Below are 26556 nucleotides of genomic sequence, written 5' to 3' on the forward strand. Positions count from 1 at the left end.
AGCAGCCGTATCCCTCGAGGAGGCAGTGAGTCTGTGTTAACCCGGCTGATTTTGATACAGCCTAGATGAAATCAGAGAAGGCTATCTCTTCATCAGTGAGGATTTAAAAAGTGGCTAGATGTCCAATAATAATCTTATGGTATATATCGGAGTATAGCTAGAAGTTCAGATCAAGAGAGGAGTAATTAGAACTGAGTACAACTGGTCTGCCACTTCCTAACGGAATATCCCACTTGCCTGCTGCTCTATGAAAATGCCTGCCAAACTTCCCTGCTGCAGACCCGTGTCAGCGTCTGCTGACATAATTCTAACGTGCCCGATGCACATTTCACTCCAGTTACAGGGCTTTGTCAGGGGGAAGTCATGTATGTACTCACACAGGGGTTAATAAAGGGACTCATTCATGAGGGGTGCTGGTAGCCGCTTCACAGGGGTTTAAAGCTCCCGCACTGTGCCACGTGGGCCCAGCCGCAGTGACTACCGGTACACCCTGTGGAGGTCTCTATCTCTGGAAGCAGAGGTCCCCAGAGCTGAAATTAATGAGGTTCACCTCCAGGGACCCCCTGCTTCAATACAGTATAGAAAAATAAAAAAACACAGTAAAACATTAATCATTCATAAACAGACATTAGCCCCCTTAATTACCTTGGTGGCTAACCGTTACGGTAATGAAGGGGTTAACCCCTCTTGCTAACACCCCCACCCCCCGAGAGGCCTAACTACCCCCATCCCCGACCCCCCCTAAAAAGTGGCCCCCCCTCCCCACACGCAGTAATGGGCAATAGCCCTATTAGCCAAGTCTAGCTAATTGCTTTTTTGATAATTCCAAAGCATACAACATATATATTACAATAAAATACACAAACACTAGCCATTTAATACATTGATTGTCACTGTGGTTACCTATGCCCTCAACGGAGGCACAGATACCCACATTGGCTATCAATGGATACCCTATAGTAAATAAATGTTTTATTTGTCCCTGCCATAGTGAAGGCCATACTCCGTGGCACTAACATCCAATAAAGGGCCGATGCCCAACCATTAAAGTACCATCTAATCTAGTTAGGCGAGCTACAGAGCCAAAACACATACTTAGGATGCGTAAAGCTTCAGGTGAACTAACATCAGCTCCTGAAGAAATATGTACAGTGTTTAGGGACTTTTATCAAAAACATTATACTACCAGTGAGCAGGATTATGTAGCTCAAAACAAGTTTTTACAGGGATTAAAGTTTCCAAAAATAACGAATGAAGAGCAACAACAACTTAATGCTCTGATTACCAGAGAAGAAATAGAGGTTGTCATAAAGAAACTTAAAAATGGGAAGGCACCAGGGCCTGACGGCTTTACGGTTAAATTCTATAAGATCTTGGGGACAGAGGTAGGACTACCCTTGCAAAACAACTTCAAATAGATAGTAGACAGAGGGGAATATTTGGAAACAGGAAAAACGGGTATCATCAGAATTTTACATAAAGAAGGTAAAAAAAGCTGTGTGTGCTGAGCACGCGCATAGTAAGTGAAACTTCTTTGTTTTTTGTCACAGAAATTTTATTTGTGATGGTGATGTTTTTAATTAAAAATCACAAAACAATTTCACTTCCAAAACACAAAAGTTTGACCACATGTTTTAGCTATTTGCACATCTATATTTATAGTAACTAAATTCTTTGTATCTGCGTGGGTCAGTCAGTGTGTGTGTGTCAGTCAGTGTGTTTGTGTGTGTGTGTGTGTGTCTCTCTGTGGTGTGTATGTCTCTCTCTGTGACCTACCCCCACCACGACGTAGCTGCGGACACGGGGAACTCTGTCTGAGTCTCCTCCCCCCGGTGGAGCTGTGGGCTATGTTTCCTGCTGCAGCCAGCCCCCCAGCGGAGGTACGGGACATGGGAGGTGCTCGGCAGCGGGGGAGTAGGCACATCACTTGGGGGCGCATCACTGGGGTGTGTGTGTCAGTCTGTATGTGTCAGTCAGTGAGTGAGTGTGTACGTGCGTCAGTCAGTGAGTGAGTGTGTACGTGCGTCAGTCAGTGAGTGAGTGAGTGTGTACGTGCGTCAGTCAGTGAGTGTGTGTGTACGTGCGTCAGTCAGTGAGTGAGTGTGTACGTGCGTCAGTGAGTGAGTGTGTACGTGCGTCAGTCAGTGAGTGAGTGTGTACGTGCGTCAGTCAGTGAGTGAGTGTGTACGTGCGTCAGTGAGTGAGTGTGTACGTGCGTCAGTCTGTGAGTGAGTGTGTATGTGCGTCAGTCAGAGAGTGAGTACGTGCGTCAGTCAGTGAGTGTGTACGTGCGTCAGTCAGTGAGTGCGTGTGTACGTGCGTCAGTCAGTGAGCGAGTGTGTACGTGCGTCAGTCAGTGAGTGAGTGTGTATGTGCGTCAGTCAGAGAGTGAGTACGTGCGTCAGTCAGTGAGTGTGTACGTGCGTCAGTCAGTGAGTGCGTGTGTACGTGCGTTAGTCAGTGAGTGCGTGTGTACGTGCATCAGTCAGTGAGTGCGTGTGTACGTGCGTCAGTCAGTGAGTGCGTGTGTACGTGCGTCAGTCAGTGAGTGCGTGTGTACGTGCGTCAGTCAGTGAGTGCGTGTGTACGTGCGTCAGTCAGTGAGTGCGTGTGTATGTGTGTCAGTCAGTGAGTGTGTATGTGTCAGTCAGTAAGTGAATGTGTGAGTGTGTCAGTCAGTGAGTGTATGTGTCAGTCAGTGAGTGTGTGTGTCAGTCTTTGTGTGTGTGTCAGTGTATGCTTCCTGCGGTTTCTCGTCTGAGGATAGCTGGCCAGCTCCCCCGCAATGAGCCTACTCAGGTGCCCCACGAGAAGCACTCCTCTCTCACCCCAATACCCTCCATCAGGCGGTTGAGTCTCCGGATGTGAAGCTGTAGCTCGGGGGGCAAGGAGGGCAGCTCCACGTCCCCCAGCCCCGGGATCCTCTTCTTGTCTGGCCAGCTGCAGTTGAGAGCCTGCAGGTCTCTGCCAGGTAGCAGCGGGAAGAGAGAGGAGAAGGCCGGGGCCAGGAATAGGTGCGGGGAGATCGGGATCAGCAGCAGCAGCGCCCACATCACCTCAGCCGTGAAGTTCATGTTCCCCATCCACTCCTCCAGCTGCTGGTGGCCCCCTCGGCCTCCCCGGGGCTCACCGCCGTCACCAGCCCGCAGTACTGGAAGGAGCTCTGGCTCACCACGTCCCGCACCACGTCCACGGCCCCCGCGGAGAGCAGCAGTAGTTCGGCGCAGCCGCACTAGTGCAGGATCTCGGCTGTGAGTAAATGTTGAGCGGGGGAGCGGGGGAGGAGGAGGAGAAGGGAAAGCCGTCCTCCTCATTCACCCGGCAGCGCAAGGAGGTCTCCGAGCTGTCAGTGAGTGTCGCCATGACTACCGCGCATGTCAGCGGGCGTGGGCAGCGGCGGCAGTTAGGAACGGCGGCGACGGACGTGTAAGAGGAATGGCATGCGCAGGGGGGCTCTGTCTGAGTCACCAGCCCGGCAGAGCGCGCGGCTGGGACAGAGAGCGGGCCTGATCCCAGGAGCCGGTCAGCGGGTTGCCCCGGATGCCGCCCGTGCGCATCTCCACCTGGGGGAAATTGCGGACGTTAGGAGCGGCATGTCTGTGGCTGTGTAGGGAGAGTGGCGGCCATTAGGAGCGGCGCCGGCGGCTATCGCCGCCGCCGCCGCCGCATCTGATTTGTGGAGCGGGTGTGATGTCAGTGTTGGGGTCGGGCTGAGCCAGAACACAGCCCGGCCTCAACTGCCAGCACTGACGTCACATCCGTTTCATTTCTGTCTCCACAAACCATTTTTGCCCCAGTTCGAATGAGGTGCCACTAAGGAAGTTTCACTTCAAAAGACCCTCTTGTGCCAGGTTCACATCGACCCATATCCTTATTAAATCTGGTTGTAAAAATTCTCTGAAAAATTCTGGCAGAGAGGCTGGCCGCAGTATTACCAGTAAACAAAAAATGTGTATTAGCTTGAAAACTTAAGAAAAAGCAAATTAGTGTGTTAAATAATCACAATAAATACAGTTCAGTTACAGGCGCTTATCAACAAGCAAATATGAATGTATAAATGTCCCTGAGTTGGCCCCAAAGAAGTTTAAATACAACCTTAGAGTCCAATCAGTATTACCAGGTCTGATCCATAAAGATCAGTCAGGGTTTGTAATGGGTAGATCTTCAGTGAAGAACATAAGGAAAGTATTAGGAGCCGTTTACTGGACCAAATCAAATCCATAAGATAACAGGGACAATGTAATTATTTCGGTAGACGCAGAAAAAGCCTTTGATAATGTTAGATGGGAATTTTTATTTGATATACTTCAAGGAATGGGAATATCGGGCATGTTTCTTAACATGATTAGAACTATGTATGAGGGTCCAAAGGCACGGATCATGGCAGCGGGAATACTCTCCCAGGAATTCAATTTATACAGTGGAACAAGGCAAGGGTGTCACTTGTCGCCATTGCTATTCAACATAGCAATGGAACCATTGGCTTTGTACCTTACGGACATGGCAGACTATAAAGGCATTGAAATAGGAAACAAGGAAGTGAAGTTGGACCTTTTAGCGGATGACCTTCTGATGTTTGTCTCTAATCCAGAAACAACGGTTAAATTTTTTTACGAGACACTTAAAGAATATGGAAAATGTATGGGGTTTATAGTTAATGCCTCCAAAACTGAGATTCTAGTGCTGTCTCGCAACAATAATGTTAGGTGGGAGGAAGACCTCCCCTTTAAAAAGACAAGACAGACAATCAAATACTTGGGGGTTAATATAGATCCCGACCTAGAAAAATTGTATGCAAGCAATTTAAAATCAATTGTAACCAAAGTGATTAAAGAGCTGGAAAGCTAGCAAGACCTCCCATTGAACTTAGCGGGTAGATGCCAACTCGTTAAGATGATCAGCGTCGCTAGGATTATATACCCATTGCAGGTGCTGCCCATTCCTGGTTCGCCCTGCAGACATAAAATTGATAGTGTAATAAATAAGTTTATATGGAACAAAGGCAGAAATAGAATTGCAATGTCAAAACTATTTCTCCCAAAGGAACTTGGTGGAGTGAGTTTCCCGACATTAGACAGTACAATTTGGAATACATAGCCAGGCATTTGGGAGACTGGCTAATGGACAAAGAAATATAGTCATTTACGAAACTTGAGGAACAAATGGTGCTCCCAATGACACTGAAAGAGATCCTACACACGACTTGAGGAAATATACCTTTAGCAATTAGAGGGAATCCATTGATAAAAGATACATGGGGCACGTGGAAGACACTGAGAAAAAAGTGTGGAATGTCCTACAAAATATCCAAATTTCTGCCTATACAAGGTAACATGAAATTTGAACCAGGTCGATGTCAAAATATGTTTAAGATATGGGAAGCCAAGGGAATAATAAATATAGGGCAGCTTGTAGATACAGAACCGGAACGTTTTATGTCATTTGAAGAGCTCAGAGTTAAGAAGAAATTCCCACAATCTCACTAGTTCCCCTACATGCAGATCATACATTACCGTAATAGCAGTTGAAATTAGAAATTCAGCACTTGTGCTGCAGATGTAAAGTTTGCTGGAAGCACTAATCCCCTTGCAGCATGTATGTGGAGCGTCTCCACAACTGACTCCTAAAGCAAGGTGACCCCTGGAACGGGGGACACCTTGTAATGACAAGAAAAGAATGCACACAATGCACACCAGGGATTAAAATAGGTAGAAAATATTTATTAAAACCAAAGATAACTGAGGGGATCCAACCCCACCTCAGTACACATACACACTAGATCCGGGTAAATATAACAGAAATACCCACACACAATTAGAATGTATCTACTTAGGCTAGATCTAAACACAGTATTATAAAAAATAAAATTAAAAAAAGAAATGAATGTTCAAAATAAGGATACATGGACCCAGATATATGCTAATAATAAAGCTGAACAACTGCCTGAGTCTGAAAGGGGGAGACGGGAACTTACACTGAAGTGCCGAGCGGGTCCCGCTGGTAAGCATACAAGGGTCCGGACCACACCACCGCAGAGATGTAACCACCGCACGAACTTCCTGCAAGCGCCGTCTCAGCCTAACATCATACGTGCAGAGTGACCTGTCGTGACCTCTACGCGTAGAGATTACCGTAATAGCATAGAAAACGATAAGAAAGAGATATTTGAAAACAACATGTTTAATAGCTACTTTAGGACTGCAAATATTACATATTCGATCTCGGAATTATATGATTGGATCCGAGATAAAGACCATGGCAAGCAATTACAAAAAGTGGCAGCCAAGTGGAACAAGGACTTCCCATAAATAACAGAGATTGACTCTTTGCTGGTAGGATTGGGTAGAACTAGGAAAATAATATCAGGGACATGGATGGAATTACAATATAAATTACTACATAGAGCATTTTATGTTTTTTATATCCAATATATACAGATGGAAAAAGACAAAAATAAATCCCTCGAAATGTCTGCTTATTAAAGCGGATCTTAAACTCGGCCTATGGGAAAACCCATGTATTTCTGATTTTAGGACCAGGTTCTAATATAATACATGACGACAAAAGTGGTAACTGTGAAGGAACCTCTATTGGTTTTATTTGGAAAATTGGAGGGATGGAAAGAAGTTAATGGGGTCTCTGGAATCCCAAGTATTGCTGAAATTATATTCCTGGCAGTTAGAAAGTCTATAATGATCCAATGGGTGAAGTGTGACCCTTCAAGTATGGAAACAGTTAAAACATATAGTTGAACCCCGTTATAACACGGTGCTCGTGGTTCACCCGATGCCACCGAGTTATAACTGGATCGTGAAAAAAAAGAAATGGTCGTGATCAGGGGTTCCGCACGCGCAGGACTTAACCGGCATCAAGTAGGCTTTCGGAAGTGATCGGGAACAGCTAATCAGAGCAGCAACAGCCCTTGCGCATGTGTACAGTCCCTACTTGTCCTCTGGAAGACACGTGACAATGTACTGGCATGAAACTATGGTGGCGATTTTGAGTTTGGTAAATGAGCTGCGCGCTGACTAGTTGGAGGGCGGCAGTAAACTGCGCGCTGATTAGTTGGAGGGCAGCAGTAAGCTGATTGGTCGGTCTCGCGACGCTGCTGAGGGTCAGGGGTTCTTGGAGGGTAGGTATATTGTTTTGGTTCTAGAAGTGTGTTACTGAGATTTCTTCTGGACCTAAAATCACCATCCTCCTGTGGAGCGGAGAAATAGAACAATCTAACAGATAATAGGGCATGATAATACTGCTTTATAAATAGAACTAAGTAAATGGAAATACAATAGGCATGTGTTAAAGAATATACAGTCAATATCATAGAGAAAATCATGATTTTATCATATTATTTTTCTGATCTAGCACTGCCAGAGTATGCAGAGCTGTACTTTACAACCACATTCAGTGGAGATCAAGAGGAGGATGTGAAGAGCTCCTAAATTAAAATGTGTACAAACTCATACAGTTATACAGTACCCTTCTACTGCCAGGCTCTCATTAGTGTACTGTGGATACTCGCCATTATGTTTTAGAAATTGTGATAATTTGCATACAATCTTCCATATCTGGAAGAGGATCTACATTTTTTTGACTCGGGTCCTTTGGTCTATTTTCTTTGGTAGGCTTATTTTCAGATATTTTCAAACAGGAAAATCAACTAATGATCCGCATGTCATGTTAATGAAAAGCTTATTAGCTTCCTTAGAGACTCATTTTCTAAATGTTCACATACTGTATGAGAAAGTACCACACACACACAAAGTATGCCATATTGTGTGGTTTGGGTCAGCAGAGCTCTCTCTCAGGTAGTTGTCACCAAATATGGAGTTGTTTACTACAAAGTAATTGTGACGCATCACCTTTCTTAAGTATGCATTTTTGATTGGAGGAAGCCTAAAATATATGCTATAAATAAGAACATAGACAGGGAGAGTGCAGGTACCTGGCCAAGAATTCCTCTCGCTCCCTTGGGATCAGGCTAGATGATGGGGCTTCCCTATGTGTTTTGGAACACTTTCCTATTGTATGCTGTTTTAGCTGTGCAAGTTGTAACTGAAAATATAACCAAAGTTAAGTAAAACCCCTTTTTGATTATATCCATAAGACTGGTCACTGACCAAGTGTGCAAGTTGTTGGCTGAATCCAGAATCTTTGCATTACACATACCTAGGAACTTGCAGACTTCCTATTAATTAGCCTACATTTGTTCCAGTACACCAGTTAATCCAAGCTCTGCTTGAACCCTAGATTTGCTTTTTCTTTTTTTAAATAAAAAAATAATGCGTTTTTTCTTTTTACCCAAACACAGTATTTCTTTACTTTTATATTAACACTGGTTTATGATGGCATCATGATTTCAAGGGAGAGGAATGGGGTTAATTTATTTTACAAAGAAAGAACTGTAGAATAAAACATCCATTTAGGCTTTCATAGCCATTTCCCTTCCCCATACATTTTTACATATAAATGTTGTTGCACCATTGTCAAGGGTTGAACTTCGCTTGGAAAGGATCCTAGTGGCAGGAACAGCAGGGAGCGAGGTCGGGGTCACAAGCAGAGGTCGGAGGCAGGCAGCAGATAGCGTGTTGAGGGTCACCAGCAGAGGTCCGTAACGAGGAGGCTGGAACAGGGCAATTGCAATAGCATAGCAGTAAACACAAGAACCTAGCAAGAGCTGAGGAACTAGTATAAACAGGCACTGACAGACAGGAAGAGAAAGTTTTATATAGGCAGGCTGAGAGGTGGGGCACAGGTGTCGGGTTTCAGGGTCTGGAATGTTCCTTGAGAGAGCCAGCAGAGGAGCAGCAATCCCGGTGGACAAGTATGGCTACTGCAGGCTAGAACATGACTGAGAGAGAGCCAGCAGAGCAGTATCAGTCCCAGTGGCCAAGCATGGGTACAGCAGGCTTAGAACATTTCAACCATTCTGATATGTTTTATTTTCCCTGCTCCATTTTTTATTTTCCCTGCTCCCTGTTTTTATTTCAAAAGTGTCCATCTTGAGGAGTATTAGTAAAAGTTTAAACCAATAATTAGAAAAAATAGACTTATGCTGATCACCCACATCTTCCATTAGATAATTTTTGTCTTAAATGGGACTGTACCTTTTTAAAGAGAAAATATTACAGAACGTAAAATGATGGACCATAAAAATGCTTGCTTGAATTTCTAGTAGACAAAAATAAACAAGCCTTGCACCTGTAGTATGCTTTACCATGTTACTGAATGCCGTATTCTCTGTGTTTTAGGTACCAATAAAGTTTGATGACGTGGCTATATATTTTACAGAAGATGAGTGGAAATATTTAGAAGAAGAGCAAAAGGATCTTTACAGAAATGTCATGATGGAAAATTACCAGACCGTCACCTCTGTGGGTAAGGGAGATTTCATGAACAAGAAAGATTGTGGTCATAACATTGAACATAAAGATTTGTTTTTATAACAGATTGGGTCACGGCAATGAAGCTGCCCAATAGACATCTTGGAAAAGGACAAATGCTCTCTTCTAAAAATGTTGTTAATTCCAAGTTAAGGAATCTTATTGTAATCTAATTTAGAACCTTGGTTTGGATCATAAGGCCCTTTGTTGTGAATGGACAAATTTCAGTATTTTCTTTTGAATATTGTTCAGGTCTTTCTGACAGATTTTAACTGGGAGTGTTTGGAAAAGATGGTGGAGTCTAGGTAAAATATTCATTTTAATGGTGGCTATCCTTCCAAACCAGGATATTATATATGGATTCCAAATGGCCAGATCTTTTGCTATTTGGTCAAAAAAGGGTTTAAAATGTGTGTTATATAGAGTTGAGTAATCTTTTGTTATTTGGGGAATTAATATTCTTATTTCAAACAGAAATAATCTTCTTGGGTTCTAATTGCAATAAAAACAAAACATTGATTACAATGATCGTAAAATGGGTTAGTTTGCGATTCTTTGGTGACTATTTATATTCTGATTTATGTGAATTTTAGATATATTATTGTTATCCTACTGCAGTGCTCCCTATAACACCTCCCATAAGTACTTTTAAAATTGGTTCATATAACTCCTACCCTAAATGTTTGTATAACCACTTGTAAGAAAAACAGCCTTACGTATTGCAGGTTCTTTTGGGGAGGTATGACAAACAAAACGTACAAACAAGTGAATATACAAATACTGTATTAATTTAAAAATCAAAACTACTGTTACAATATATATCTGGTTACAAAATGACAGTTTACAAATTACATCAAAATACATATTGCCCTCATCTCCTCCTGCAGATTTGGCTTTAGTGTTCTTGAAGACTCTTCTCCTTGGCTTCTCTTCCTTGTTGATCGGTTTCTCTCTTTTTCTAGCATATTACCTAAGTTTTATGGTTGTTTTGGGGTCCTTCTCCTGGCACATGTCCATGTGTACGGCTCTGATTGGTCAGCGAGAAACCTACTCAATGAAACCAATGAGGTGGTCGAATATGTTTTTATGTTAAACCGGTTTTAAAACAAATTATAAGGGAATATGTTTATGAAAGGGATGATGAAAACATAGAGACCTTGTGGATATGAAATTAACAGTGGAGGTAAAAGTACAAAAAAAATATTTGATGGGATATGCTATAAACCAGGGTTGTGCAACTTTATTTTAGTCGTGACCTCTAAATTTAAATGTCTACTGCACAAGAACAACCCACCCATCCGTGTCCCAGAAAACATTGGAGGATTAACTCTATGGGATTCCCCACTTCTGAATGGGACCCCCACAGCATTAATCTGACTGAAACTACAGAAACTAACCATGCCTCTCTCTCCCTGTCTTCTTTCCTCTCTCTCTTCCTCACTCCTTCCCTGTCTCCTTCTCCCTCCCCCCTCTCTCCCTCCGTCTCTCCCTCCCTGTCTCTTGAAAATATATAATGTTTCTTTTGTTCTTTGAATACCATAGGATCCTTGTGAAAATACAGATTCCTGACACAGATTTCTTGCAGTCCCAATATATTTATTCCTAAGGCATTTTACAATACCAAGCTTCAGTTCTTAGCAGAAATGAGATGTTACACAGGCTATAGATGGGGAGCAGTGTATTTGGTTAGCTGTTTCTTTCTGCTCTGAAGTAATTTTCCTCAAGCATGGCACGATAAAGCATTGTCTAACTACAAATTTATATTTTGTTAGTATGAAGTTACATTTGTTATAACAAGGCACAAAGCATACAGTCATGTGAAAAAGAAAGCACACCCTCTTTGAATTCTATGGTTTTACATACCAGGACATAATAACAATTATCTGTTCCTTAGCAGGTCTTAAAATTAGGTAAACACAACCTCAGATGAACAACAACACATGACATATTACACCATCTCATGCCAAAATGGAGAAGCTGGGTGAAAAACTAAGTACACCCTTACTGCTCTCCAACATTTGATAGTGCTTGTAGGTATACACTGGAGGGAGTGGGCGCCTGACCTCTACTGTCATAGTTTTGTATGGCGCTGTGGCCAGAATGTCATTCGTAAGTTTCGCTCCCAGTGATCCAAGCCATCCATCTAGCCCCAAAGGATCCCATTCTGTGTCACTTCCCTTTTTAAGCCTTTTTTGAATCTCTTCTATTTTGTCTAGTTCATGCTGTACATTGCCACTCTGATCTTGGATGAAAACCCTGCATTGTTCTTTAATTAGGGCTCATACCCCTCATTTTGAAGCTAAAACATAGTCTAAAGCCATTCTGTTTTGTAAGGCCATAAGCCTAATCTGAAACTGTTCTTGGTTTAATGATGAAATGGCTGTCGTTGTGTGATTGAGAACATCATCTAATAAATATACTAATTAAAACGTTCAAATTAAGGCCACGTCCTTCTTGTATATTTTTATCTCCGGGCTGTAAATACATTTTTACACAGGTTTCATTGGTTGGTGGAGGCACCTGACCCATAAATTGATTGTTGTTCCCAGTCTAATTTATGTAAAATCCACCTACTGGAGCCTCATTTACTAGTCTAATTCGGTTTAGAAAAGTTTCCTGTAAATAAATTCAGATTGATGTTCCCTTCTCTAAATTAGGCATCAGTGTAAATTATTCCTACCCAAGGGGCTGTGTGTGTATGTGGTATGTATCCGCACACTCAGCAGGATTCATTTACCCCAGATTTGTTATATATTGTTCTGCATGTATCCACAAACGTCTTTTCCCCCAAGGGGTTAAATGTAGGTCTCGCTTATCTCGGAGTATACCAATGGACTTTGTGATGTTGGTGGGTGAGATGGTGCTTACTGTAGTGTTACCTGGGACATGGTTATAGGTATCTGTTATGTATAAGGACCACAGAAAAATGAGTATTGCTGTCAAGGCTCCACAGAGCATTCCCACTACAATCTTGTCATTTCTCTGTGGGTTATACTTTCGCAGGCCCAATGGTGCATAGACCTTAAAATTCTAACTTAAACACACTCTAAAAGAATAATAAAAATATTGAGTACTTAAAGACAGAAAAATAAATGTTCAGATAAGACCGGGCCTCGGCCTGAAGTCTTATTCCCCACGTAGGTTAACAGTCAGGGTTTTATTTTGATCCTTCAAAACATTAACTTGAAGCGGCTGTGGTATTGTGGGTGGAGCTTTACGTGCGCCTCGTGGCTCCAGGAAGAGACCTCTGCCACTTTAATTGCTGTATTGGTGGTGAGTAGTACTTGAAATGGGCTTTTTCATCTGGGATGAAGAGCGCTCTTGCGTAGTAAATGCTTGACCATTAACCCCGTCTCGAGTAGGTGCACATTCAACTTTCACCTATGCCTAGAGAGACTCAAAAAACGTATTAGTTGCATACAATACTTCCTAATTTTTTATTACCAATAACATGGTCCTTCATTCGTTCCTTTGAACTACTGATAGTCATAAGTCATCCCATAAGTGTCTCATAGGGAGATAATTTATATCTAGGAATAAATTCTTGTATCAATTTCTTTACCACTGTCTTAGCATCCGCATATAGACAGGAGTATCCCCTAGTAACGCTCCTCAACTTAAAACTAAGCAGCCAATGTGGACCTGACTTTGCTACAATCTAACTTCCTAAGACTTGGTGTCCCAGCCATTGCCAAACCAATTGCTTCCATAGTCAACTCTATTCTGTCTGCAGGCCATAACCCTAAGACCTGGAAAACTGCCAAAGTTGTCCCAATCTTCAAAAGTGTGGACAAAAACACGGTCTCAAACTACATGCCAATCTCTCTTCTCCCAATACTATCCAAACTCATGGGAAAATGTGTTCACTCCCAATTAAACAATTACTATACCAAGACAAATTTCCCTAGCCAATTACAATCTGGCTTTCGCCCCAAACACTCCACTGTAACTACTCTGCTAAAAGTTTGCAATGTCTTGTATATAATGTATACCCTGCTCACTTATGTAACTGCATTTCCAACCATGCACCATCTGCCATCTAACTCCCTGCCCAGAACATACCTGAAAACGAGAGGAAACTCCCAATGTACTATTTCCTGGTAAAACACCTTATAAATAAATAAATTAGCAACTAGGATGTTGGTTGCTTGATCTGCAGCAGATTTATATATATATATATATATATGTATATATATATGTATATATATATATATATATATATATATATATATATTACGCAGTGATTTTGACAATAGCAACTGCTTATAGTAAAATGGGACCCCTTTGGAAAGAAAATGGTTAAAAGTTATAAAATACATCACATATTCAGTTAATAATATTCAGTTGATAAACAAATTATTTTGTATAGAACTCCATACTATTTTCTTGTAATATAATCTCTTAGTAAAGTGCAGAGCACACTGCCAGCGTTATATTTTCAAAGACACTCCTTATTCTATTTGATTTAAAAATAATTTCAGATCATCCCAGGCGCTTAGACAACGAGCTTTCCTGGGCGTATCGCCAAATGACCTTGGGCCGTATAGATAGCAGATAACGGCTCCTCCGTATTCTAAATATTAATTACTAGACAAAGTTTAAAAATGGACCTTTCTCCACAGCCCTAAAAACTAAAAATGTTATGGCCTCCCAAAAATAAAAACAACGGGACATTTGTAAGGAATAGGTCAGATAACTAATAAACACACAATAAATTCCCACAAGCGCATGCTACGTTCCTCCATTCGTTCCTCTGAACGCCTTTATGAAGGAAATCTCATACTCTCGCAGACTTCTTTCACTATAAATGTATGCTATCCTGTTTGAAATCTGCCCTCTCTCAGCTAAACAAACCTACTTTTCTTCATTCATCGACATGCACAAGTCTAACCCACGCCGACTCTTCTCTGTCTTTGACTCTACTCAAACCACCCTCAGCTGCCTCTTTTTCACTCATCTCCTAAACCCTCTTGTCCTACTATAATCCCTACGCTCTCACACATTTTTTTAACTCCTCCCTCTACTGATACCTTTCCATTCTCCTTCAAACATGCAACAGTTATACCATTACTCAAAAACAACAAACTTGACCCTACAGTACCTGTCTTTCTAACTATCGACCTGTCTCCCTTTTGCCTCTAAAACCTCTTGAACGTCTTGTATTCTCTCGCTTGCTCCATTTTCTCAACACCCATTCTCTCCTAGACCCTCTACAATCTGGCTTCTGCACTGTTCACTCCACGAAGACAGCTTTCACTAAAATAACTGATGACCTCCATGCTGCCAAAGACAGAGGTCATTACACTCTGCTCATATTACTCAACCTCTCTGCAGCATTTGACACCGTGGACCACCCTATTCTCATTTCCATTCTCCATACTCTTGGTATTCGGAACAAAGTTCTATCCTGGATCTCCTCTTACATCGTACTTTCAGCGTCTCTCCTGCTAACACGTCCTCCTCTTTTGATCTCTGTGTGGGGGTACCCCAGGGCTCTGTCCTGGGACCTCTTCTCTTTTCTCTGTACACACTCTCTAGGTAACCTACGACACATCAATTTACTTTTGAGCCCCTGACCTTACAGCTGCTATACAAACCAAAGTTTCTGAATGTTTCTCTGCTATATCATCCTGGATGGCCCTCCGCCGCCTTAAACTTAACATGGCAAAAACAGAGCTCCTCATACTTCCTCCCAAACCTGTCCCTCATTCTCTCCCGTCTTGATTACTGTAATCTCCTGCTGTCAGGCCTTCCTGCCTCTCACCTGTCTCCCCTACAGTATATCCTAAACGCTGCTGCCAGAATCACTCTACTCTTTCCTAAATCTGACTCCGCGTCTCCCCTCCTGAAATCCCTCTCCTGGATTCCGGTCAAATCCCGCATCTCACACTCAATTCTCCTCCTCATCTCTAAAGCTTTACACTCTTCTGCCCTGACTTACATCTCAGCCCTAATTTCTCACTACGCACCATCCCAGCTCTTGCATTTTTTTCTCAAGGATGTCTTCTCTCTAGCCCCTTTGTATCTAAAGCCCTTTCCCTGTCTTAAACCTTTCTCGCTGACTGCCTCGCTCCCCTGGAATGCCCTTTCTCTCAATAGCTGACTAGCACCCTCTGTGTCCACCTTTAAGACCCACCTTAAGACACACTTGCTTAAAGAAGCATATGAATAGCACTGTGAATAATACTGGACACCTGATACATAAAAGCTTGTTCCCCTGCAGACGCACCATTTAAATAAAAAATATTCTCAAACACATCCTATAAAAATAAACTTGAAATGTGTTTTTACTGGTTACTTTACAAAAATAACAAACAAACAAAAGAAAAAACATTTTTAATTTACCTTGTTCTCATAAATAATCTTCTTAAGCTACAGCGCTAGTTAATTTTCATGTCTGGATTGTGATCGCTGCACATTCTTTAAACTGGAGGGGGGGGGGGCTGTTTCTCTCCTTTCTTTGAGATAGAAATAGAACAGACGGAAAATAATGTCTCTGGTTTAAATAACTCATTCATCTGGCCAGAACGAATAAACCCTTTACATTTTACCAGTGACCGGGCTGAATATCATATGCCCATTCTTTTTCCGTCCTCCTCTTTTTCCACGGACACTCAAACGCTTTTTTTTTTAGTGTTGTTCACTTCGTATTATAATGGGTGTACACCTTTTAGACTTATAAACTTAATTGTGAGCAATTAATAATATTCATATTTTTGTAAGCACTTGCATGTTCTTGGATGGGGATTTGTGTACATGTGATAATTAGCATGGTTTATCTTTCAAACAGGAAATCATTCAGGAAAAATTCATTAGGGTATTGAAAATCCATTTTACAGCTCTTCGTCAAGAGTGCAACAATTTAATTGACGGCACCGAGACTTGAGTTTGTATCAGGAAGTGACTTATACCACTTATTGCTGTGGGGAAATGTAGCATAAGGCTTATTCTTGCATACCTGATTTCTGGCGCTTCAGTCAGCCGGGCGTGCCATGCATAACTTTAGCCACAAAAACCTCATAAAATCCGAGGATTTATACTGCCACAGACACACACAGGGATTCAAACAAACTTTTTACATGAGGTGACGTGTTTTTATTTTCAGTGGGACTTGCAATACTTGAGAATCTGAGATTCTAAATCATGGTTTGGATGACCCGTTTTGGCTTAGACAAAAACAATCTGTTTGAGAATAACCTTGGTTTCTCTAGTTCTCTCTCTTAGGGCTATTCTGCAATTACTGGCAATATGTCCTTACTTTTTACAATTATAACACTTTCTTTCCTTGATCCTCAACAGAATTCTTTTGCCTATATTAATGTAAGGTATGTTTCCCTGTGGGATTCACAAGGAAAAATATCCCTCTTTTAACTAAACATGTGCACAGTTCTCCTCTGTATCCATTTTTTATGTTTTTTGTCTGCAGACACATAACCTCTAACGGCAAACTTTGAGAACTTTGGTTTCCCATTATTCTCCTGCTACAATGATCAAATTTTAGTGATCATGTACAATTCTGCGATACAATAATTAAATTTAATTGACAAAATACAATTCTAATTCTGCGAGTAAAACAACCTGATTACGTAAAATTCATTTGTTATGTTATTGATAAGACAAAGCAAATTAGTGACACACATGTTCCCTACCTTTCCCATCTGCCCTCAGGCCCCGTTACCATGGCAGTGCTCCTCCGCTGCGTCACTTGCGCCTCACGCAGCAGCCACACACTCGACGTCGAGAGCCCCAGCAAAATTTGTATGTGAGCCGTCCCCGACTCCCTGTGACAGGCCCCTCGCCGCTTATTGGGTGAGCTACTCCAGCCATCAGTGACGCAACCACAAAGCTATGCACGTGTGGGCAGAGAAGGGGCTGCACATGGGAGGATGTGAGGCAAAGGCGCAAGAGACAAAAAGGGGCACATATCATAGAGATTTATTAATGAACACACTGATATTATTTGTTAATGTCATGGAGCCAATTATTAGTCCCCTTCGCCGGGTTAAATATGGCTCCGTCTCTGCATCGGGAACAGCGATCCTCCTCACCCTGACTTGGTTCAGTGGAGCCGCACGGCTCCGTCGGCCATTTTAAGTGCAGTTAAAGTGCACCCCGCCGAAACACCTCGCCAGGGGGTAAATATATAGTGTAGAATTTGTCCTAGGCACACAAAGGGTGAGGGGGGAACACACAGAGTAGTATGTCTATGGAGTTGAAAATAAAATGCTTAGATTGCACTTACACAAAGATGAGAATATTAGGGCATTTATCCAATATATAGGATCAGGAACACTCAGGGGTGTATTTCTTGAAGGTCTTCATCAGCACAATCTCCTTTTTCTGAATCTTCCACGGGTTGGTCTGGATCCCAGAAGTACTGTGACTTTTAGAATTCTTCCCAAATAATTCTCCCTAATAGATCAATGGACAAAAAATGGATAGTATTTAACTATTTAATATAAGAAAATACACCTATTGAAGGTGTGATAAAAAACTCACTAATCAGTGAGAATAAAATGGAGCAAGATCAATATAGCACATTGATTACAATCTAAAGTAACAGTCTTGTATTGCACACTGGCAATTTGAAGGGTGTCCCACATTTTCTTGATGGTGTTCGGACACAACTAACTCGTGATGGGTAACTTAATTAGAGATTCCAGACTCACTTATAAGCCTCTTATAACACAGTTTGTATAGGTATGTTACAGTCCATATAGTGTAGTTGATATTGCCTCAGCAAGGGTGGTTACCCACGATTTAAGTTTTTTTCCGTTACCTTACTTGCGGTTAGCGTGGTTGGTGTACCCGTTGTTCACTCTGAGCCTCCGCTCTTACTGTGCACCTGTATGTCCACAAACTTTCAAGTCAGCAAACTTGAAGTTGGTACATCGTCCAATCTCCTCCCCTCTCAGCACATTATCTCACCGCTCGGTGTTAGTCCAATCTCGTGAGACTTCCTTCTCCTCTGATCCGCTCCGGAATCACCTCCTCTCTCTGTTACTGGTTTCTATATGTGTCGCTGTGTCTTGCTCCAATGACGTCACCCTACGCATTTCACCCTGGCGGTTTCTTCGGGGGTTAATGGGGTTGGAGCAAAAGGTGTGTGTGGAGTGGGAGTGTATATCAATGGTGTGGGTAGGTATAGAAATGTGAGAGTGTTGCATTGCTAAAAACTATGTGTAGATACAAACATACGCGCGTGCACAGGACGGCTTTGCCGTAGGGTCAATAAGAGTCCACACAGCATTTGATATTATTTTCCTATACCATTATATAGATAGGGATCATTATTTATTTGTTCAATTTCTGCTCGTTTTTTTCCATTTTCATTCATTTAGTGGTGTGTGTGTGTGATGCTTGTGCTCACCACGAACAAGGCGGGACCCCGGTACTAAGATGGAAAAGTATATAATACGCCACCCACAGCAACGGGGTCACATCTGTAGAGTTGATAGTCAAGGTCGCCTTGTCCGGATTGGAGAAGAGAGTATTCTTGATACTTGCCAGGGTCAGAGGTCAAAGCCAGGAGAGTAGTCGATATCCGGGGTGCCGTGGTCAGGGGTTGGAGCCAGTAGAGTAGTAGATGTCCTGGTGCCGTGGTCAGGGATGGAGAGGTATGGCAGGTCAGAGGCAAGCCGGGGTCGGTAGTCCAGAGAAGCGGAATCCTTAATCAAGCCGGGTTGGTACACAGGAGATCAGACAGCAAAACAAGATTAGGCAAGGCAAGGTAACGCAGCAGGAACAGGGATGTGGGAACAGCAAGGCTACAAGGAACTATGCTCAGCCGAAGTGCAAGTGGCACACCTTAGTATATATGGGGAAGTGTGACCAATGATACAGGGGGCTGGAGCGAAGGTGCGGCCTCTGCGGAGACTGTGAGGTGCAGGAGACAGGTGGGAGTGCTGATGAGGGTTAACACGCAGCTGGGGAGCGGTGCACGCGCCGCACGAAGCAACTACGCGTCGCAACCAGGGGCGGAGCTAAGCTCCGTTGAGTTGTAGACATCCCTCCGTGGGCTCACGCGAACTGTAAGCTGCACGGGAGTGTGCGGAACGGCAGGTAAGGAGGGAGCATGCCGTAGGGGACATGCTCCCCGATTCCTTAGTATGTGTGTGTGTTTTCTTACCACACACACACACACACACACACTGCAACAGATAACATATTACAATATTCAAATCACAGTTTATGCTAAAATTCAGATTTACATTTCTACACACTAATTAAATTGTTCACTAAAGTTAAAGGGACAAAGGTGGCACAAAGGATATCCATATATTGATGCAAAGGGATGCAACAGGAAATGAATGCTCTTGGCATCAAACGTATATGAAAATGCCCATTTGCAGCCCATTTTGCAGCTTATTTCTTGTCAGAAAAGGAATACACTCAGAAATATCTTCACATTGAAATGACAGCTAAAGTACAAAATAAAGTCTTCAAAAATATTCTTTACCAAATAATTTTTAAATATGAACAATGTAAATCAAGCGGGTTTATGTTTTCTAGTTAAAATTATTTATATGCTACAAAAATTAAATAAATGGTGTTTTATTGTGTTGTAAACCAAGAAAAAAAGTAATTCAAACAGATTGAATATATGTGTACATATCTTTATGAGGTCAATAGTTCATGGAAAACAACATACCTCTTTGTTTGACAGGCTATCTAAATGTAAAACCTGAAATTATAGTAAAGATGGAACAAGGAAAGGAGTCCTATGTGGGACATCAGAACATTCAAGAATTGAGAGTGCATGCAACTTCTTCCACAAGTGAGTAATACTTTTTTTTTTAAGACACACATTCACCTTGTTAAGTCACATAAAATGCTCTAAAGCTGGGTTGGTTGACAGCAATTGGAATGACCAGCGTGAAGATACTGGGAGGATCAGCTAGTTTCCTCCTCTGGACCCACAGAGCAGCTGATCCCCCACCATGCCCCATCCCTGCAAGCAAGAAGACTTACCTCACTTGCCACCTTCATCCCGTGCCCAGGCAGCTGGCTCTCATCCTAAGCAGTGGGACCCTCTCACACTCATCCACTGAAGAGGGGGATTGCGTGAGAAGGGGGAGGCAGTAAGAAGTGGCCTGCAATTATAGTAAAGATGGAATAAGGAAAGGAAAGAAGTCCTATGTGGGATATCAGAACATTCAAGAAGTGCATGCAACTTCTTCCACAAGTGAGCAATACTTTTTTTTTTTTTAACTTTGTTTTGAACATTTTCATAAATTATAGAGGTGAATGGGGGAAGGATACAAAAAATAATTGGTTGGAGTGGATCATGGTACAATTTATTCCAAATATTAGCTTTATACATATCGGCCACCAATGGCCTGACCATTGTGCATCTTGTAAGTAGGCGATCCAACCGGCTAGAGTTATTTTTTTTCTGAATGTAAATATTGCGCAATGGTCTTTTCTCTTTTCCTTTAATTTTAGGAACTTACCTATCTTACCAGGATCTGTACCCACTATTTTGGACTTGATTCCTATGGACATTGGGACTGGTATCTAATTATTACTATTTTGCGCCGGGGATTGATTCTTGTTTCTATTATCTGTTGTAACAAGTTTTTGGGAACACTTGTATATTAATTTCCCTTGGCTGCCATTCCAATTGAGGGTTAATACCACTCAAGGAATTTAATTATCGAGCATTATCATTTCATTCAGTGCGTTAGGCACTATCACCTCACAAGGGTTTTTTTTTTTTTAGGTCAAGGTTTTTTTTTGTATATTTTAATTAGTAGTGTTTGTATTAGACAAACAATGAGTATTTAAGAGTTGGGGTATGTGCAACAGTAAGTTTACCAGCTAAATCATAGAGGATAATTAGAATCAGGTGTTTAAATAATTAGGTAGATCTTCAGGGGTGAGTTTGGGAGGCCCCACCCTATATAAAGATCAGAAACTTGGTGAGTTTGGTCTTCGCAATACAGGTGTGTGGAAACACACCATGCCACGATCAAAAGAAATCTGAGGACCTCAGAAAATAAGTTATTAATGCTCAGTGTAGAAAGGGTTACAATACAATTTCTAAGGATTTGGGCTTCACCAATCTACTGTTAGTCTACAAATGGAGAAAGTTCAAGACCACAGTTGCTTTACCTAAAAGTGGTTGTTATCAGTGACAGATTGACAAAACTGCAACTCTTAGGCACTTACCTAGTTCTGCCCTCCTCCTTAATGCCGGACGCCTTCAGCATCAAATGACGCTGCAACGTCACATAGTGTCGCGTTGCCATGACAACATGACATCACATGGCGTCACATTGCCATGGTAACGTGGCGTCACGTTGCTGTACCAATATGACCAAATGTGATGTCACCGCATCATTTGACGCTGAAGAAGTAAGAGTGCGGCACAAAGGAGGTCTGATGCTCTACCGAGGCAATCAGTGGGGAAGAGAGCGAGGCCTCTATATATGCGCGAGGGAAGGGAAATTTGCTGCCCTTCGCTCGGGCCTAAGTGGAAATGTGCCAGTTGTTGTCCTACCAAAATATATCCAAAAACAAACCAGTAAATCATCCAGGAACTCACAAAGAACCCCAAAGTAACATCCAAGTATTTGCAGGCCACGGTTACCTTTGCTAATGTGAGTGTTCATGACTCAACTCTCGGCACAACACTGAACAAGAATGGTGTTCATGGAAGGATAGCTAGGAGGAAATAACTGTTTTCTAAAAAAAGAAGTTTGCCAAAGCAGACACAGATAATCCACAAGACTTATGAAACAATGTTGTCTGGACAGACGAGTGAAAGGTATAACTTGGTGGCCTCACCGAGAAACGTTATGTTTAGTTAAAACCAAACACTGTTCAAACAGAAGAACCTCATCCTAACCGTTGAGCATTTTGGTGGAAGTGAGTCATGACTTCAGGTGCAGGTAGGACCTCCGTGGCTGGTACAGCCGAGGGCAGGCAAGGAGGAGTCTGGTTCACTGGCAAGGGTCCAGGGCAGGTAGCAAGAATCATAGTCAGGGTCACAAGCGGGACCACGGAAGGCGGCAAGAATTGTAGTCAGGGTCACAGGCAAGGGTTGGCAGCATGGAATCCACAGGGTCAGGGCAAGGAGCAGATCAGGATAAGCCTAGTTGCAGGCAAGGGCCTTTATTGAAAGGGACAGGACAAATACAGATTCAGGCAGAGGTGAGGGAACACATAGCAAAGGCAAAGAGGAACAGGAAATGGGAAACTATAAAGGCAGGCAGGGACTGAAGACAGGAGAACCCAAGAGGAGACAGAGGAAAACCTAGAGCCGACAAACAGCAGCACACCCGGTGGGCAGACAAAGGAACTGTGGCTTGGAGCAGGATGTCCAGGAAGGCAAAGTGTGATGGTTTCGGGCTTCTTTGTAGCCCCAAGGCCTGGACAGCTTACAATCATTGACTCAACCATGAATTCTGCATTGTATCAAGATTCTAAAGGAGAATGTCAGGCCATTCGTCCGTGAGTTGAAGCTGAAGCGAAAGTGGATCATGCAGCAAGACAATGATCCAAAACATACTAGCAGATCTGCAAAAGAATGGCTGCAGAAGAAGAATTGAGGGAGGGAGTTAGGGAGAGGGGGTAATTGAGGGAGGGAGTGGGGGGGGGGAATTGAGGGAGTGGGGGGGGGGGAATTGAGGGAGGGAGTGGGGGGGGAATTGAGGGAGGGAGTGGGGGGGGGGAATTGAGGGAAAGATTGAGGGAGAGGGGGGTGGGAATTGAGGAAGAGGCAGCAGGTGGGAATTGAGGGGGTGGGAATTGAGGGAGAGCAGGGGGGAATTGAGGGAGATGGGACTGGCAATTTAGGGAGAGGGGGGGGAATTGAGGGAGAAGGGACAGTGGCAATTAATGGGAGGTTGGGGGTGGGAATTGAGGGAGAGGGGGTTGAGGGGGGGGGCAATTGAGAGAAATGGGACAGTGGCAATTGAGGGAGAGGGGGTGGGAATTGAGGGAGAGGCTGGGGTAGGAATTGAAGGGGGCGAGAATTGAGGGAGATGGGGCGATGGCAATTGAGAGAGGGGGGGAATTTAGGGAGATGAGGAATTTAGGGAGATGAGATATTCAGAAATAATACAAAGCTCTTGTCCAAGAAAGGCTTGAGAGAGGTCTTTGCGCAAACTCTCTACAGCTGTCAAGGGTTGATCTACAGCTGAAGTGGATCCCAGTAGCGGGGAGCGTGGTCGGGGTCACAAGCAGAGGTCAGAGGCAGGCAGCATAGCGTGGTCGGGATCACAAGCAAAGGTCATCAATGAGGAGACAGGAACAAGACTGGGACTCGGGAACAGGACAACAGCAATAGCAGCAACAAATACAGGAACCTAGCAGGAGCTGGAGGAACCAGTATAAACAGGCATGGGAGGAACAGGAAAGGGACGTTTATATAGGTCTGGCTGGAGGCATGGGACAGGTGCAAAGGTGTCAGGTTTCAGAGTCTGGAAGCAAGAGCAGCAGCAGTCCCGGTGGATGTTCATGAGTACTGCAGGCTATAATGTGACAGCAGCGCTGCCTACAGTGGGACGAAAACTTGTCAGCTGTGTCGTCATAATAAAGCAGCCTGCCTTCTACAGTCAATATCGAGAATGCAACGACAAAGAAAGAATTCTGAACATCTGAAGCAATGTCTCATTTTTCTCCAGTCAAATGTTAGGAAGTTTGGAAGAAGCTTGTGGGGAGCGCAGAATTTCACCATGTAAAAGGAATGAAATAAATAATAGTGTAATATGTTCAAAACACCTATAGCAATGTGTATGGGGATCGAGATTCAAAACTCACATTCTCCCAGTCAAAATACAGCATTTAGAAGAACAATCTGAAGGCTCTGTGGTTTGCAGGGGGGTCTTGCTTAGGATACTCTCCCTGGTGCCAGTGGAACGAACCCTCAATGGAAACAGAGATAACTCTAGTGCAACATTGTATGTTCACTACTGATGTATTCAATAAAAACAGTGGTAATCCACACTTACATTAGCACCATGTGCATAGACACGTAACAATCAAAGCGCAGCAGCAGTATACACCATCTACCCCACTCCCGGGATCGCGTCGCTTCCGGTTCGGCGCGTCGCATCACTTCCGGTTTGGCCCGTTGCGTCACTTCCGGTTTCGCGATCGATCTTGAAATGGATCCACACGTGTTCTGGGGCATGGGGGGCACACTCTGGGTTGCTGCTAGTTCACTCTACGCGTTTCGCTGGCGTGCCAGCTTCGTCAGGAGTCCGATCTGTGGCATAATGCTTCAGTGTACCTATATATACTATACTTGGTTTCTATTGGATGATTACCTAATTCGCTGCATCCTATTGGCTGGACTAGTCACCAGTGATTGGCTGGTAGGCGGGACTATGCCTATATGTTAATATTATACTTTATACACATCAAAATACATAATTTTATTAATACAGTCATTTTAAAATCTTTACACATAGAAACATAACACAAAACTAACTATTACATAGAATACTGTCTGAATAAAAGCTAACTATTACAACTAAAGTCATGCCTCTATACTAAGGGCTATTCTTATTGTGCTGTGGCTGTATATAGCACTCAGCATTGAGTACAGGGGAACAAGATACGGGGAAGAAAGAGCAAATGAAATCACAAGTTAGTATAACATATCAATCATTATAAATACAAATATATCATAAAAACTAAACACTATAGAAATTTAAATATATACTAAATGATATATTCGTTATAAATATTTTAAAATGCATATTTTAAAATTCCATTCTTTTAAAATATCATTACAAAAAAGTTATTCTAAAAATACAATATGATCACTACTACTATTAAATAAATTTATGTTCGAATATTAATGTGCACCGACTATATAAAAGGGCTTGAGTAATATATACAATTTACGACTAAATGAAAACAGTGATCTCAATATCTGCGTTCAGTGCAAATGGACTTAACGTTTTTAACCTGTGAATCCAGAATGTCTCTCGTTTAATTCACTGTTTAATTCTGTCACCGCCTCTGGTCCTCTGGAAAATATATATTGGTCCTCTGGAAAAGATATATTGACGATGTGCTTTTTATTTGGAACGGCGACGAATTTTTACTGAGACAATTTTTAGATTATATTAATATTAATGATTTTAATTTAAAATTCATATCTAATTTTAGTAAAACTAAAGTCGAATTTTTAGACCTTGAGATTTATATAGAGAATAATGTGGTTTTAATGAAAACATTTTTAAAATCTGTTGATGGCAACAATTATATACCACACAACAGTTGCCATCACCCTAGGTGGATTTCTAATGTTCCTCAAGGCCAATACATGAGAATAAAGAGGAATTGTAGTAAACAAGAAATCTATGAGGAACAATCACTTGTACTGACAAACAAATTCCTTGAGAAAAATTACAGCCCTACAAAACTTAAAGAGGCAAAATCCAAGGTTGATAAGCTTGATAGGAAACTTTTGATTAAACCTAATATGAACAAAAACAAAAATACTGAAATAGATTTTACAACGAGTTTTATAACTAAGTATAATAAAGATGCAAACAAGATTAAAACCGCTCTAAAAAAACATTGGCATATATTACAGAACGATCCTGTTTTGGGAAGTGTATTACCGTCAATACCCAATGTTATATTCACAAAAGCAAGCAACCTGAAACAAAAACTCGCGCCAAGCGTATTGAAAAATATAAAAGAACACACGAAAGATAGTAATTGGTTGAAATTGCCTAAAGGTTTTTTTACATGTGGCAATTGTAAGGTCTGTGAGTTTTGCTGCAAAGGAGCGAAAAATACTTTTAAATCTAATTCCACCAATGCGGTTTTTCAAATAAAACATTTTATTAACTGCAATTCAGTATTTGTTATTTATTTGTTAGAATGCACTTGCGGTTTTCAGTATGTAGGTCAAACCACTCGAGCCCTAAAAGTGAGAGCATTGGAACATATAGGGAATATACGACGCAAGCTGGATACACATAGTGTTCCAAAACATTTTAACCGTTTCCACGCCTCCAATCCAAAAGACATAACAGTTAAGGGGATTTAACATGTACCTTTGAACTGGGGAGGCGGTGACAGAATTAAACAGTTAATTAAACGAGAGACATTCTGGATTCACAGGTTAAAAACATTAAGTCCATTTGGACTGAACGCAGATATTGAGATCACTGTTTTCATTTAGTCGTAAATTGTATATATTACT

At 42.2% G+C, this 26556-nt stretch overlaps 1 protein-coding gene across 1 annotated transcript in view; it reads left to right on the plus strand.

Moving 5' to 3' along the window:
* Positions 1 to 26556, plus strand: part of LOC142502166 (uncharacterized) — a 117533-nt gene that overhangs the window by 48163 nt on the left and 42814 nt on the right. Inside the window, exons 15-16 of the mRNA XM_075613041.1 lie at positions 9252 to 9378; positions 20050 to 20160. Coding sequence (XP_075469156.1) covers positions 9252 to 9378; positions 20050 to 20160 — 238 coding nt within the window. The remainder of the gene's footprint in view (positions 1 to 9251; positions 9379 to 20049; positions 20161 to 26556) is intronic.

Source organism: Ascaphus truei, chromosome 8, assembly GCF_040206685.1.
Source record: "Ascaphus truei isolate aAscTru1 chromosome 8, aAscTru1.hap1, whole genome shotgun sequence".
Taxonomy (NCBI): domain Eukaryota; kingdom Metazoa; phylum Chordata; class Amphibia; order Anura; family Ascaphidae; genus Ascaphus; species Ascaphus truei.